A 13,577-nucleotide genomic window follows, 5' to 3' on the forward strand; every position below is an offset into this window, starting at 1 on the left:
CCTGACCACCTCTTGCTATTTCCAATCTTAACACCTGGCAGGACACAGTCTCCTCCCCAGCTTTTCGATGCTGCTATGTCACTTCTAAAGCACGTACTTGCCATACCCTGTTGACTGTTCAGAATTTGTTAAAATAAAAAATCAGAAGCTTAGGTATCTGGCCTGACCATGATTCCAACCCCGAACTTAAAACCCAGAAAGAGCATGCTGGGGTGGAAAAGCCCTTTCCAAGCTGAACTTTCTGAAGGACTACATATGTAATCAATTCATATGCTACAATAGCTGCATTAACGTTTTCTACCTTCTGTTCACTTCAATTTCGGAGGTTCTATTGTGGACCAGACCAAACTGCAATATACTTAGTTGGTGCTAAATAGAAGTGTCCAATTTAGCATAGCCCTTTGGACTCTGAGGATTACGTGGGTTTTTACATGCTTTACTCCAAGCACAGTTATTCTGAAATAAACCTTCCCTTTAAAGAGGTTTGCCAGATAAAACATAAGTGTCCAGTTAAACTTAAATTTCAGAAAAATTAATATTTTAATATAAATCCCAAATATTACATGAGACCTAATTATGCTAAAAAAAAAAAAAACACTTGGCATCCACTATTATAAGGCAATAAAAATAGGATTTTTACAGGCTTCACACAGTGCTTTCTTCAAACCGATATTCTAACTTTTTGGTATTTCCTACTAATAGCAAAGCTAGATAGCTTTATGCCTCTAGGTATGAATAAGATCCTGGGATCTGAGATTATACTGACAGATGGTGACTCCACGGACGGCCTCTATGCTTCAGCATGGGGGGAGGGACCCAGAGTAGTCTAACTCCCTGGAAATGGTCATTTTGTCACATTTCAGTTGGTACTGGTCCCATGGATGGTCAAGACCACCCTGGACTATGAAGTGTAGGCTCCTGACTTCAGCCTTAAAATCAGCAACAACATAGAATGCCAGGCAATGGGATCTATCCTGGGACTAGAAAAATCAACTGGAGGCCTCTTAATTGGCAATAAATGGGGGATCTTAAAATTTCCTAAGCCTTCATTCAGTATTTACACTTGGCTCTTTCCATTTGCCTCCTGGACAACTAAAACTTTGCCCATGTGTGATGGTTCCCACATATTTTAGTAACATGTTTAGTTCCCACATTCATTATTTAGTAATAATTTTTTTTACTTTAGGACTACATGTTTATTTCCCCCCAACAACCCTCTCAGCTTTCCTCCATTCTTATTTCATGGCATTCCAATATGCCAGTCATGACCAAATACATAGTGAAGTGTAGAGTCCGTGACTCCCGTCTGTCCTCACCACTCCTTGATCTTCTATATCTTGGTGGCCAGAAATCTAATGAGAAATCTGTCTCCTGCCACTTCCCATCCATTTAACTGTTCAGTTTTAGCACATATGTAGCAGATTTACAATCATGACACCTACCCTTGTGGGAAACGAATTTATTGACTAGAGTGTGCTCCCATGCTGTCGCTTTTACCTTGATCCTTAAAGCATCCATTCGTGTTGACATCTCCCCTTGCCCTCTCCAGAGAGGGTTTCATACACCTGTGCTATAGTGAGATTCTTGTCAGTCTGCCGCCTTCTGGGATTCCCTAACCTTCTAAGTGACTTCCTAGTTTGTATACATTAAGACTTACTTTGTTTTAAAGTTCTACAGGTTTTGGCAAATACATGATGTGTCCACCAGTAGCTTATAGAATAGTTTCACTTCCCCCCCAAATCCTGTGCTCTACCTATTCTCTCTCCCTCCTCCCCCACCAAATAACTAGAAACAAGTAATACTCTTACTATACGGTATTGGAATCCTACAGTACAGTCCTTTAAAGACTGGTTTAACTTAGCAATACGCATTTAAGACTGCTACATGCCTTTCTGTGGCTTGTTGGCTCCTTTATTTTTATTCCTGGGTAATATTCTATTAAATGGATAGAACACTGTTTACTCATCTATTGAATAATACCATGGTTGCTTCCAGTTTTTGGCAGTTGTGGAAAAAAAACTTATGCACAGCACTTACTTTGAAGTATAGTCAACAGTGGTATTTTCAGGTGCAAAATGATTCAACAACTCTATAGGTCTTGCAGTGCTCCTCGTGATAAATGTACTGTTAATCCCCCTTCATTTTATCCATCGCCCCTTACCATCCCTCTGGCAACCACCAATTTGTTCTCCGTTTTTTAAGTCTGGTTTTCCTGTGGAATTTAACAAGATGAAATGAGACATGAGTGAAATCCTGTAGTATTTCTTTCCCTTATTTCATTCAGCATTCTACCCTCTAGTTCAGTCCATGTTGTTGTAAATGACAAGACTTCATTCTTATGGCTGAGTGCTATTCCATTGTGTGTATATACCACATCTTCATCCATTCATCTCTGGATGGGCACCTGGGTTGCTTCCTTGTCTCAGCTATTGTAAATAATGCTGCAGTGAACATGGGGGTGCACGTGTCTTTTTGAATGAATGTTTTCATTTTCTTTGAGTAAATGCCCAGTAGTAGAATTACTGGGTCATATGGTAATTCTATCTTTAACTTTTTGAAGACCCTCCACCTGTGCAGGATTTTGTGTGCACAGAAATTAATGGGGGTAGAAATATCTAGGAGCATAATTGCTGGATTATGTTAAGACTATGCTTACCTTTGTAAGTTAGTGTCAAACTGTCCTTCCAAAGTGATTATACCATCTTTTATCCTCCCCCCACCCCCACCCCACCAGTGATGATCCTAGAGGTTCTGCACCCTGGTGGGCATTTATTTTGTCAGTTTTTGTTTTTAATCTAATAGGAATGTAGTGGCAACTGGCTTTAATTTGCAATTCCCTAATGACAAATGATGTTTAACTGGCCATTTGTGTATCTTCCTTGCTGAAATACCTGTTCAGTTCTTACCATTTTTAAAAATTGGATCGCTTTTATTCACAAAATCTAAGAACCTCTTAAAATAGAACAGTATCTTCCAAGTCTGTGAAAGAGGTTAAGAAAATGAAAGACAGCCACATAGTAGTACTCATTTTAACAAAGTCCAGCTTACTGAGTTCTTAGATCGAACATCAAAGGCACAATCCATGAAAAATGTATCCCCAAACCCAAGATGATCATGATTGTTCTCACGTGTTCTCTTCTAGAAATTTTATAGTCTTGCATTTTACATTTAGGCCCATGACACATTTTGAATTTGTGGAGGGTGTAAGGTCTGTGTCAAGATTTTTTTTTTTTAACACGTGGACTTCCACTTGCTCCAACACCATTTGTTGAAAAGACCATTCACAGTAGAACAAACACAGAAAAGGATAAGCTATATTTGTGTGGATCTTTCTGGGCTTTGTCCATGCCCTCAACCTATGTCTACTTCAGAAATACCACACTGTCTTGATCACAGTAGTGATCTAGTGTTGAAAGTGAGTGATGTTAGACTTCTAACTCTTGTTCATTCTTCAGTACTATTGACTGTTCTGAATTTTTGTCTCTCCATGTTTGCCTTTAGAATGTTTGTCAGTATCCACAAAGGGTGTACTGGGAATTGAGCAGCTCACAATAGCTTATGGGAGTTAGTGTGGGCAAAAGAAATCCTGTCCTCCAGGTATCAGGGATCTGTGCTCTTGGGATCTGTGACCAGAAGCAACAGATCCCTGGTATTTGTGTAGAGGTACGGACAGAGGCAAATAGTCCTTGTTGGACCTCCCCCTACTATCTTAACCTTCTCCTTCTCCAGCTGAAGTGAAAATACGAAAAAAAAAAATGGAAATCTCAGTAATGAGATAAAAAACCTAAGAAACCAAAACTTTCTAGAGCTGACAAGTAAAATAACTGAAATGAAAAACTCACTAGAAAGATTCAAATACAGATTTGAGCAGGCAGAAGAATTTGAACTTAAAATAGGACTACAAAAAGTGTTCCCTTTTAGGGACACCTGGGTGGCTCCATCTGTTGAGCAGCCAACTCTTGACTTAGGCTTAGGTCATGATCTGGGGTGGTGGGATGGAGCCCTGTGTCGAACTCTGTGCTGAGCATGGAGCCTGCTTAAGATTCTCTCCCCCTGTCCCTCTCTCCTGCTTGCATTCTCACTCTCTCTCAAAAACAAAAATGTTCACTTTTATTCAGTCTTTTGTCAGACTCCAAGCCTAAGGGATCCAAGTGGACCAATATGGGCATCACCGGAATCCCAGAAGGAGAAGAGAAATGGGCAGAGAGAATGGTTGGGGAAAAAATAATGCCTGAATTCTTACTAAATTTGAACTGCTTACAGTTTATGAAGCTTCTTGGATGTCTATATCATGTAAGGTGAACTCAGAGGACCGCACTGTGACACATTATAAGCAAAGTTTCCTAAGATAGATGAAAGGATCTTAAATGGCAAGAGAAATGACTTGCCAAATACAAGAGGGCCTCAATAAGATTAACAGCATATTTTTCATCAGAAACTTTGGAAGCTAAAGGCAGTGGGCTGATTTTTGTTTCTCTTTTAGCCCCTTTGACTAGGTCAACCAAGAATTCTATACCTGGTGAAACCACCCTTCAAAAGTAAGGCATAATTTAAGACCTTTCCAGAAAACCAAAAGCCGATCAGAAGGACATTCATGACCAGTAGACTTGTCCTGCAAGAATTGTTAAGGTAGTTATGTAAGATGAAATGAAAGGACACTAGACAATACTCGAGGCCATGTGAAGAGATAAAGATCTTAATAAAAGTAAATGAGTAATTATGAAAGCTACTATTAAAACAGTGGCTTAGGACTCCACTGTTTCTACATAATTCTTCTAAATGCATTCTCTTAAACTAGTCTGTCTGGGGGCACAAATTGTATAAAGATGTAATTCTGTGAGCACTACAACAGCTCTAAAGGGAGTAGGGACAGCCCTAAAGGGAACAGAGTTTTTGTATATTATTGAGTTAAACTGGTATAAATTCAAATTAGAGTGTAATAACATTAGATACGTAATCCCCTGGTAATCACACAAGAAAATTATTATGGTATATATACAAAAGGAAATGATAGATTCAAATACTTCAAAATCAATTAAAACAAAATACACTAATACAGGAAATAAGCACAAGAACTAAATGAAAGGATAGAAGTCTCTATCAGTAATTATTTTAAATGTAAATGGGTTAAAATCTCCAATTAAGACAGATTGGCAGAATGGGTTTTCTTCAGTACAACTAAATGGTGTCAACAAAAGACGCACTTAAGTCCAAACGCTTATAAAAAGATTACATGAAATATGTTTCCATTCTTTCAAATAGTAATGAAAATATAGTAGGGGTGGCTATACTCTCTGGAAAACTAGCCTTAAAGGTTATTAGAGACCAGGACACTACATATTAATTAAAAGTTCAGTATAAAAAAATAAATACTTAGGTATCTAATGATGACCTATATTAAAAGGACAATTAAGGAAAGAACTAGACATCTCAGCAGTTAACAGACTTAGAATCCCACTGAGGGAATTAAACTGGATAATTTCAACTGCTGTGTCTTAAAGTTTGCTGATGCTTCTTCCACTTCACAAGAGCTCAGCAGAAGTTGATCTTTTTAGTTGTCTTTCAACTCCATAATTGTGTTGGTTCTCCTATAACTTGTATTTCTTCATTAACCATCTTTATTTGGGGAGATGACATTCTTCTAGTTCTTAGACATCTTTTGGCCTTTGTTTAATTCTTTGAACATTTACAACAGCTGGTTTAAAGCCTAGATCTACGTCTGACTTCTTCCTTGGAGACCGTTTGCTGGCTGCTTTTTCTTTCTAGATGGTTCATACTTCCTCTTTCCTGGGAGACTTGTAATTTCTTGCTGGACATGTTAACTGGAAGTCCGATCTTCCCCTCCTTCTGTTTTGTTGCTTTTTGTTGCTGATCCTCCTGTTCTTTCTTGGATTCAAACAGTACTTGACAAACTTAAGAGCCTTCACTAAGCTAACTGCCATGTGTAGCCACCAGTCAGCTAATAATTGGACAGATTTCTCTTTGTAAAATGTTTGAGAGTGCAAGCAGAGGAGAGGCAGAGAGAGGGGGAGAAAGAATTCCAAGCAGACTCTATGCTGTCAGTGCAGGGCTTGATCTCCCGAATCACAGGATTTTGACCTGAGCGAAAATCACGAGTTGAACACTCAACCAACTGAGCCACAAAGGCACCCCAGGCAGATCTCTTTAACTGCCTCAGCTCTTAAGTCTCCAAGCTCTTGCTAAGTGAATCTGTGTGTGTTGTAGATCAAGCTGTCACTGTTCTTGTAGGCAGTTTACGACTTTTCAGCCTTTACTTCCTGTTAGCACAGGGCCAAGGTCAGCTAGAGGTAAGAAATCAGGACCTTCTCAGGTCTTCCCTGGGTATGCAACAGCTCTCACCTATGTGTGGCCATGTAGATTTCCAGGAATAAGCTGGAACTTTTCAAATCGTGCTGTAGAATTCTCATTCCCAATTTTTTTTTTTCCTTTTAAGCTTTTGGGTCAACCTTTATTATCTCCAATTGGTAATGATGCCTCAGACCTCCATGATGTTCACAATTGCCACTGAGTGTCTTCAACAAACACCCTGGTATAGGACTTGTCATAATCCTTCCTGAGAATGGAGATTTCCAGTGGTGTTTCAGGCCAAATCGTGAAAATTCTATTAATGTGGTTGTGGAGAAGCTTCAAGCTCCAAGTTGTTCTGTTCTTTCCAGTGGCTGCTGGTTCTCCCACCCACCATGGGAGTAATGTTTGTTGGCTGTAAGTAAAGTTGTAAGGCTGTTGTAATGTTTGGGCTACCCTGAGGCTGGGGAGAAGGAGAAAACACACTGAAGATCACTGCTATGACTGAGACGGAGTCATTTCTCTTGAAGAAATGTTACTGATGGTTCACCTTTGACTAGCCTGAAAAGTTCTAAAGTCGACTTGATTCATTTTGCCAGTGTTCTCCCTACTTTTAATAGAAGAGTAAATTTTCAGAGGTTGTTCCTCAAACTAAGGAGTTCTTACAACAGCCATTTTGGTCTCAAACGTTTCCTTCATCTTTAAAAATGACATTGGTGTTTTTGAAGTGTCTGGACCAGTTATCTACAGATCATCCCATATTGTGGACAGAATCCATCCACTATTTCAAATGTCTTTTTTCCCCCACGGAAAATTCTGGTGTTAAACCATAATTTCTCCGTGTCCTCTGGAGGAGGTAATATGGGGGAGATGGAGGAATTAAAACTATCAAAAAATTAATAGCAAAAGTATTTAAGGAGAAAAATGATAAATGTTGCTTATTTACTGTTGATAGTATCTTTTGTGGATTTAATTATAATCAACAGTGCTTTTTTTTTTTTTTAACGTTTATTTATTTTTGAGACAGAGCATGAACGGGGGAGGGGCAGAGAGAGAGGGAGACACAGAATCTGAAGCAGGCTCCAGGCTCTGAGCCATCAGCCCAGAGCCTGATGCTGGGCTCGAATTCAGACCGCAAGATCATTACCTGAGTTGAAGTTGGACGCTTAACTGACTGAGCCACCCAGGCGCCCCTCAACAGAACTTTTGGTATGACTGGGTAGAGAAGGTGTACTAACATTGCAATAACCTACTCCTAATAAACCACGTAATAATGTGTACAAACAGGAGTTCCCATAGAAATTCGCTAATTGGATACATCATAAGTTATTTCAACTTTTAGTGTTAATACCTAAATTTTACTTCTAGTGCAGATATTTATATTTTTGCATGGTATATGGTAGAGTATACCTGCAACTTCTGCATTAGCAATTGTGTAGATACTAGAGGGGAAACAGGAATCACCAATTACTAAAGGCTACTTAGCACTTCCTACAAAAAGTTTTCCCTGATGCAATTAGCAGTATCTGTCAAACCTGACAATTGTCAAAGTGAAATCTTAAAATTCCCACTTGCGTTATGCTATCCATTTTGTCACTTTCTCATTAAAATACTAAATACCACCAGTCTATTACAGGACTTGTGCGAGGTAGAGAGAACTTGGTTGTCCTATTCCCCCCCCCCCACCCCCACTACAAGTGGACTCCTTCCCACTACAAGATAATGGTTGCAAATAAGAGTTTAAGGCTTACAAACAAGTAAAAATGTTTGTTTTTCCTTCTACTGAGCCCAGAAGCTTTTCTAAGCCCATGGTCTAAGTCCAAGTCTGGCTGTCCTAGAAAAGAATTCCTTTTCCTAAAAGAGACCTCGAAATTTAATGAAGTGAAATCCTATACCTTTATATTTAATACTGGACTATCAGAGTTTATTCACTCTAGGATACTTGGAAGCCATGAATCACTGAGCTAAGTAAATAGTGAAGAAATTCTAAGATTTCTCCCACATCCAACTTGGCCAAGACACAAACCTATGATAAATAAAGGGATTCTAAAACAAGCGTCTGACAAATTTAGCGATGGAAATTTCAAGTCTCCAATTAAGTATCGTAATTGATTGTTGAGAAGGCATCTTTCCAAACAATTACTTTCAAAACTTTGCAAGTGCTGAGCACTAATTTTAACCCAATTATCTCTACATATCTTCTGAACAAATCAAAGTCCAAGATCAGAGTTCTTCAGTAAAAACTGTTCTTTTCCTATCCAATTCCCTTGCTAAAATTGGGACATCCCCCTCCTTCCCCGCCACCACAATCCCTACTTCAGAACTTCCACATTTTAAAGCCAACAAACTCAGGAACATATTCATTGGTTTGTCTTTCCCCAAAACAAAGAAACTTAAACTATTTTTGTGCTGGTGGTTGTTTATTTTGCTCTCCCTTGTGCCTTGGGGGCTGGATATCTAATAGCTAGTTCTCATTAGTAGAATATAAATCTAGGACCCTGGAGGCAAGGGACTCTGGCAAACCTATGCTGCAGGCTTGATGAAGTAAAATGGAAACAGAATCCATTTCCTTACCTCTAAATGCATGTGCTTGCCAAATAGGAACTTGAGTGGTGTCCTGCGTGATCCCCCGTTACCCTGTGGACTCTGGGGACCTGAATGCTGGGGAGAAGTGGCTATTGAGTCTCTGTAGTGGAGACCCTGAAAGTTAGATTTGGTCCCTCTAACTTATTCCTTAAAAAGTCACTGTAGGTATTTCAAGCAAAAAATCTCTAATTCAGAGACTCACACACTTACAAAATCATCAGAATGATGTCTCCCTGTACCTTGAATTATATGGCACTTGATGCCAAAACACGAGATTGGCTACTTCCAAGTGTCCTGAAGAGATTATAGAACAAAAAGGCCACATTTGTACTTTTCCCTTTTCAGTGCAAGGCATGGTCAGAGGAGCAGAGCTTTTTAAGCCTTCCCTAAAAGAATGTAGCCTGTCTTCTAGCTATGGGGTCAGTATATAAGAAAAACTCAAGTATTAGTCCTTCAAGTGGCAAATTAACTACTAAAACTTCATATCTGTATCAGGGCTCTTAGGTGAAAGTCTGTTTCATTCATATAATCCCCTTTCCAATCTCCAGAATTCTCCATCATGAAACTCCAAATCCTGCAGAGTTCCACTTCTGCCAAAGTAGCCCCTCCTCCCCTGGCTGAGGCCCCAGATCCCCCATGCACCCTTGCCTGGAGCTGTGGTATAGACCTGACCTGAGGAAGTTACCTTGGAGGGGATTCTGCATCTGTACCAATCCTCACTTCCCCCAGGCCCATTACAATCGAATCATCCCAGCAGACAGAAGTTGAACATAGGAAGCAATAGCTTTTACATGCTGTCAGAATTGCAACTTTTGGTTGTCACATCAGCCAAAACATAGGTATGTGTGTGTGGGAACCAATTACAAGGGTGCTGGACCAAGGAAGATGACCTGGAATCACCTTGGTCCAAAATCCTCAGGAAAAGAGCCCTTCCTATAAAGGTTCAGATGTAATGCGTGGTCCCTAGCAACAAACAGCTCGGTGTCGGTCTGTATTAAGTGAAGTCAAGGTGCCGGAACCCCTCTCATGTAGAGGAAGGAACCTAAAGACTCTGGAAGATGTACATGTCAGCATGTGGGTTGAGTAGTCTCTGGCTGCCTTGCTCCAGGGTTCCTGCAGCCATTTGACAACCACTCCCCTCTACTGCACCACCTCTGCCTTGCTTTTGGCCCCAGGACGGCTCTGCTGCTGTCGTGTGAAGACCTGTGGGAGCCCGTGTCTCCATCTTGGTTCAGGCACCCATCTAGAATTGCAAGGTAGTTGCCATCTGGCTAAAGCAGAATGGAATATTTATAGAATTCTTCCACCCTATTTTGTGCCTTGTATGGCACCTTCTATATGGTTCCTCAGAGGGTTCCAGAAGTGTTTTCTTAGTCCCAGTTTCCAGAAGTGATAAGGACCCCAGATTTCACCACCGCAGATGCTAGCAGTGGCCCGAAGGGGCTTTCCTATTGAAGTGCATGTGGTGGCTGCCACCAGCCTCCCGTCTTTATCTGACGGTTTCCCTGGTCACTGGTGGCTACTCTGCTTGCACACCTGTTTGAAGTGCCTGAGAATTTGTGCCCTGAAGCCACCTGACAGTATTGAGCTCTGGTTACCCATAGGATGAACATAGCTGATAATGTGCCATGGTGTGGAAGATGATCCCTAGAAGTGCTGGCAAGCTAATGGGAAAGTGAGGGAGGAAAAGGCAGTAAGGAGTCCCTCTCTCCAGGGTTGCTTCTAGGGGGACTTTAAGACCCTTAAAATGAAAGGTTTAAGGTTGACTGCAAGTGGCCTTAGGAAGTAGATGATCGAAATGGAAACCTGTCAAAAGATCAGTTGAGGCACATTAAAAGGAATTCTTTATATAAGAAAAATCCTTCCAAATTGGGCAGCACCATCCCAGAGGGTGTTAAGAGCATTCCACAGACAGGAGCCAGGGGAAACACTTCTATGTGGCAGGCATGGAAGCAAAGAAGGAGTTGCTCCCCTGGCTGTGGCTTAAAGCCTACTTGGCTATTTGTGACTTGCTGTAGGTGGGCAGTTAAAATCCCTGGCACGCTGGAGATCCCATTACTAGGACCTTCCCTGTAGTTGATAAGGATGCGAAGTAGATGGAAGAGGGATCTCTGACAAGGGACATGTGACAGTGTCTGGAGATGGTCTTGTTTGTCACATACAGGGTTGGTGGGGGGAGACGACTCCTGCCATCCAGTATGTAGAGGCCAGGGATGCTGCTGAACAACCTGTCCTGCTAGCACAGCCCCAGTACAAAGATTACTTGGCCCAAGTCCACTCCATGGGGATCAGAAGAACCCCAGGAACCTATTGAGTCTTCAGTTATGCTGACCGCTGGGGTTTATGATCAAAACTGCCCAGATACAGCTGTAACCCCCAAGAACCCCAAGCAAGGGTACCCACCCAGCTGAGCTCAATCAACCCACAGAACCAGGAGAGAGTGTAAGGCCTTACTGTTTTAAGCCACTGAGAATTGGGGTGGTTGTTTACACAGAAATAGATGAACAGTAAGCTAACATGGTTGTTTTTGTTCTCTCTCCTGCTCCCAACCAAAAGAACCTTCACAGAGTGTCTTTTACTTAAGTTTTTCCTGTGAGGTCTTAGAACACCTGCTTTGTTTATTCAGACTAATTCTCTATTTTGATTCTCGAAGTCCTTCATAAGTCTCAGTCCTTCTCATGTGGAGGACCTCAATCCACAAAGGTGAGAGGGAGAGTCCCTTTCAACACAGACTGTGCCGGGATTCCTGCTACAACCATTGGACTCTTCCCAAGAGTCCACCAGCTGCTAGAGAGTTCTCACTACCTTACCAGACTGGTTATCTTCAGCAGGATTTGGGAAAGGCATTCACTCATTCAGAGCTCTGAGAATGCCTGACTGCCTCTGCACATGTTTGTGGAGCTATGTCTACTGAACACGTTAAGTAGCAGGAGCTATTTTCTCCCCACTGAGTTGGATCACTTATCGATATAAAATAGCCCTTTGCTTGATTTCATACCATGTCTGGAATCAATGGATCCATGCCACCTTTCTGTTTGTTGGCATTGCCCTGCAATAAAAACAGAAGTTTCAAGACCGGAGGGTAAACAAGCTTGAGTTTCTTACAAGGAACATGTGGCTGAAGTGTTTTTTAGCCCATTCTGAGAGTTGGGCATTTGTTTTTGTTTTACATTTTTTCTTAATGTTTATTCATTATTTTTGAGAGAGAGAGAGAGTGAGCGGGGGAGGGGGAGAGAGAGGAGACACAGAATCAGAAGCAGCCTCCAGGCTCCGAGCTGTCAGCACAGAGCCCGATGCGGGGCTTGAACTCAGACTGTGAGATCATGACTTGAGCCAAGGTCGGACGCTTAACTGACTGATCCACCCAGTCACCCCGTATTTGTTTTTTTAATAAATGGGTTTAAATCCTTTGTTTCATCTTTGCTATTACTGTTTGTTACAATAGCGTGTGGTGCTTTTGATCTTGGCTGCTCATAGGTGGAGGTGAGACCAGTATAGTCAGGTGATTTCCCAGAGAAGCTTTTTCCCAAATGGGAAGCAGTGGTGTGGGCGACAAAAACAAAAAACCCAAAACAAAAACAAAACCAGCCATATTTAAGCCAGTTATGTTGCTATAAATGGGTTAATGATAGCAGGTAAATGCTAATATCGTTGCAAGGAGTAAATCTGGTCATGTGTGTATGTAAACCTGAACTCCACATATATCCAAGCTAAAAGTAGATAAATATTAAAATTAAGTTTCTTTAAACTTTAAGTTTTATTTTGAGAGAGCGAGCACATGAGCAGGGGAGGTGGGGGGAGAGAGACTCCCAAGCTGGCTTCAAGCTGTCAGCACAGAGCCCAATGCGGGGCTCGAACCCACGAAGTGTGAGATGGTGACCTGAGCTTGAAATCAGGAGTCGGGTGCTTCACCCGACTGAGCCACGCAGGTGCCCCTTGAATTAAGTTTTTAAACGATATCTGCCGTTCAGAGAACAATGTCAGATCTACGAGATCCCAGATTACCATTACTAAACTAAGAAGTCTGGAGTCTATTACCACAAAAGCTTGAAGTGTGTCTTTCGTTGTAAAGAGGGGGGAAACCAAACTAAATCTACAGAGGGCTTTCTGACCCAGCCCCTAATAACCATGCCCCGCTCTGGTTCCCCACGGGTTCCAGAACACTGGGAGGCAGTGGTGGCTGTTTCTGCAAACCCTTTGGGCTATAACCTCTTGACTTTGCCTTCACCAGTGCTAACACTACTACCCAATGACTCCAAGTTAAGCAAACACTCACTGCAGCCTGAAAGTGCAGAGGAGAATGGTATTGTCTCTGGAGGCGTGGTGCCCAGGAGAGCACAGGAGGCGGCCGCGTCCACATGCCTGGTTTACTCTTCCCCAGTGTCCCATTCAGTCCAACTTCCTCTCTCCTGGATGCAAAATGAAGATCTGGGACAAAGACAGAAGCTAACATTCATTGAACCCTGGCCGCCTAAAAGGAAACATCCAAAATAGAGAAGGAAATCCCCCTATAATACTCACACAGAATCAAATGACAGCCCCAGTGGCACATCTGGAACCCCACACCCCTGTCCTAGCTCTCTCCTCTCTCCCCTGCCTCTTCATTACAACCTTTCCCTTTGCCCGGCCTTCACGTGTTCTCCCAAGGTCTGCTCCTTGGTCTGCTTTCTCTGTTAGCACTCTGC

General features: G+C 41.7%; 1 protein-coding gene across 3 annotated transcripts in view; it reads right to left on the minus strand.

The window, feature by feature from the left end:
* The window catches only part of LOC122234964, a 44,936-nt gene that overhangs the window by 13,701 nt on the left and 17,658 nt on the right, over positions 1–13,577 (minus strand). For 2 of the 3 annotated variants that reach the window (XM_042973199.1, XM_042973197.1), the window contains 3 exons: positions 13,169–13,320; positions 11,891–11,941; positions 2,038–2,212 (listed from right to left, as the gene is read on the minus strand). In XM_042973199.1, the coding sequence (XP_042829133.1) occupies positions 2,198–2,212; positions 11,891–11,941; positions 13,169–13,320 (218 nt within the window). In that variant the 3' untranslated portion in view covers positions 2,038–2,197. Of the gene's footprint in view, positions 1–1,998; positions 2,213–11,890; positions 11,942–13,168; positions 13,321–13,577 lie in introns of those variants that run through there. The other variant, XM_042973198.1, reaches the window with a different exon arrangement.

This window comes from Panthera tigris, chromosome F2 (genome assembly GCF_018350195.1).
Source record: "Panthera tigris isolate Pti1 chromosome F2, P.tigris_Pti1_mat1.1, whole genome shotgun sequence".
In the NCBI taxonomy this organism is placed as follows: Eukaryota; Metazoa; Chordata; class Mammalia; order Carnivora; family Felidae; genus Panthera; species Panthera tigris.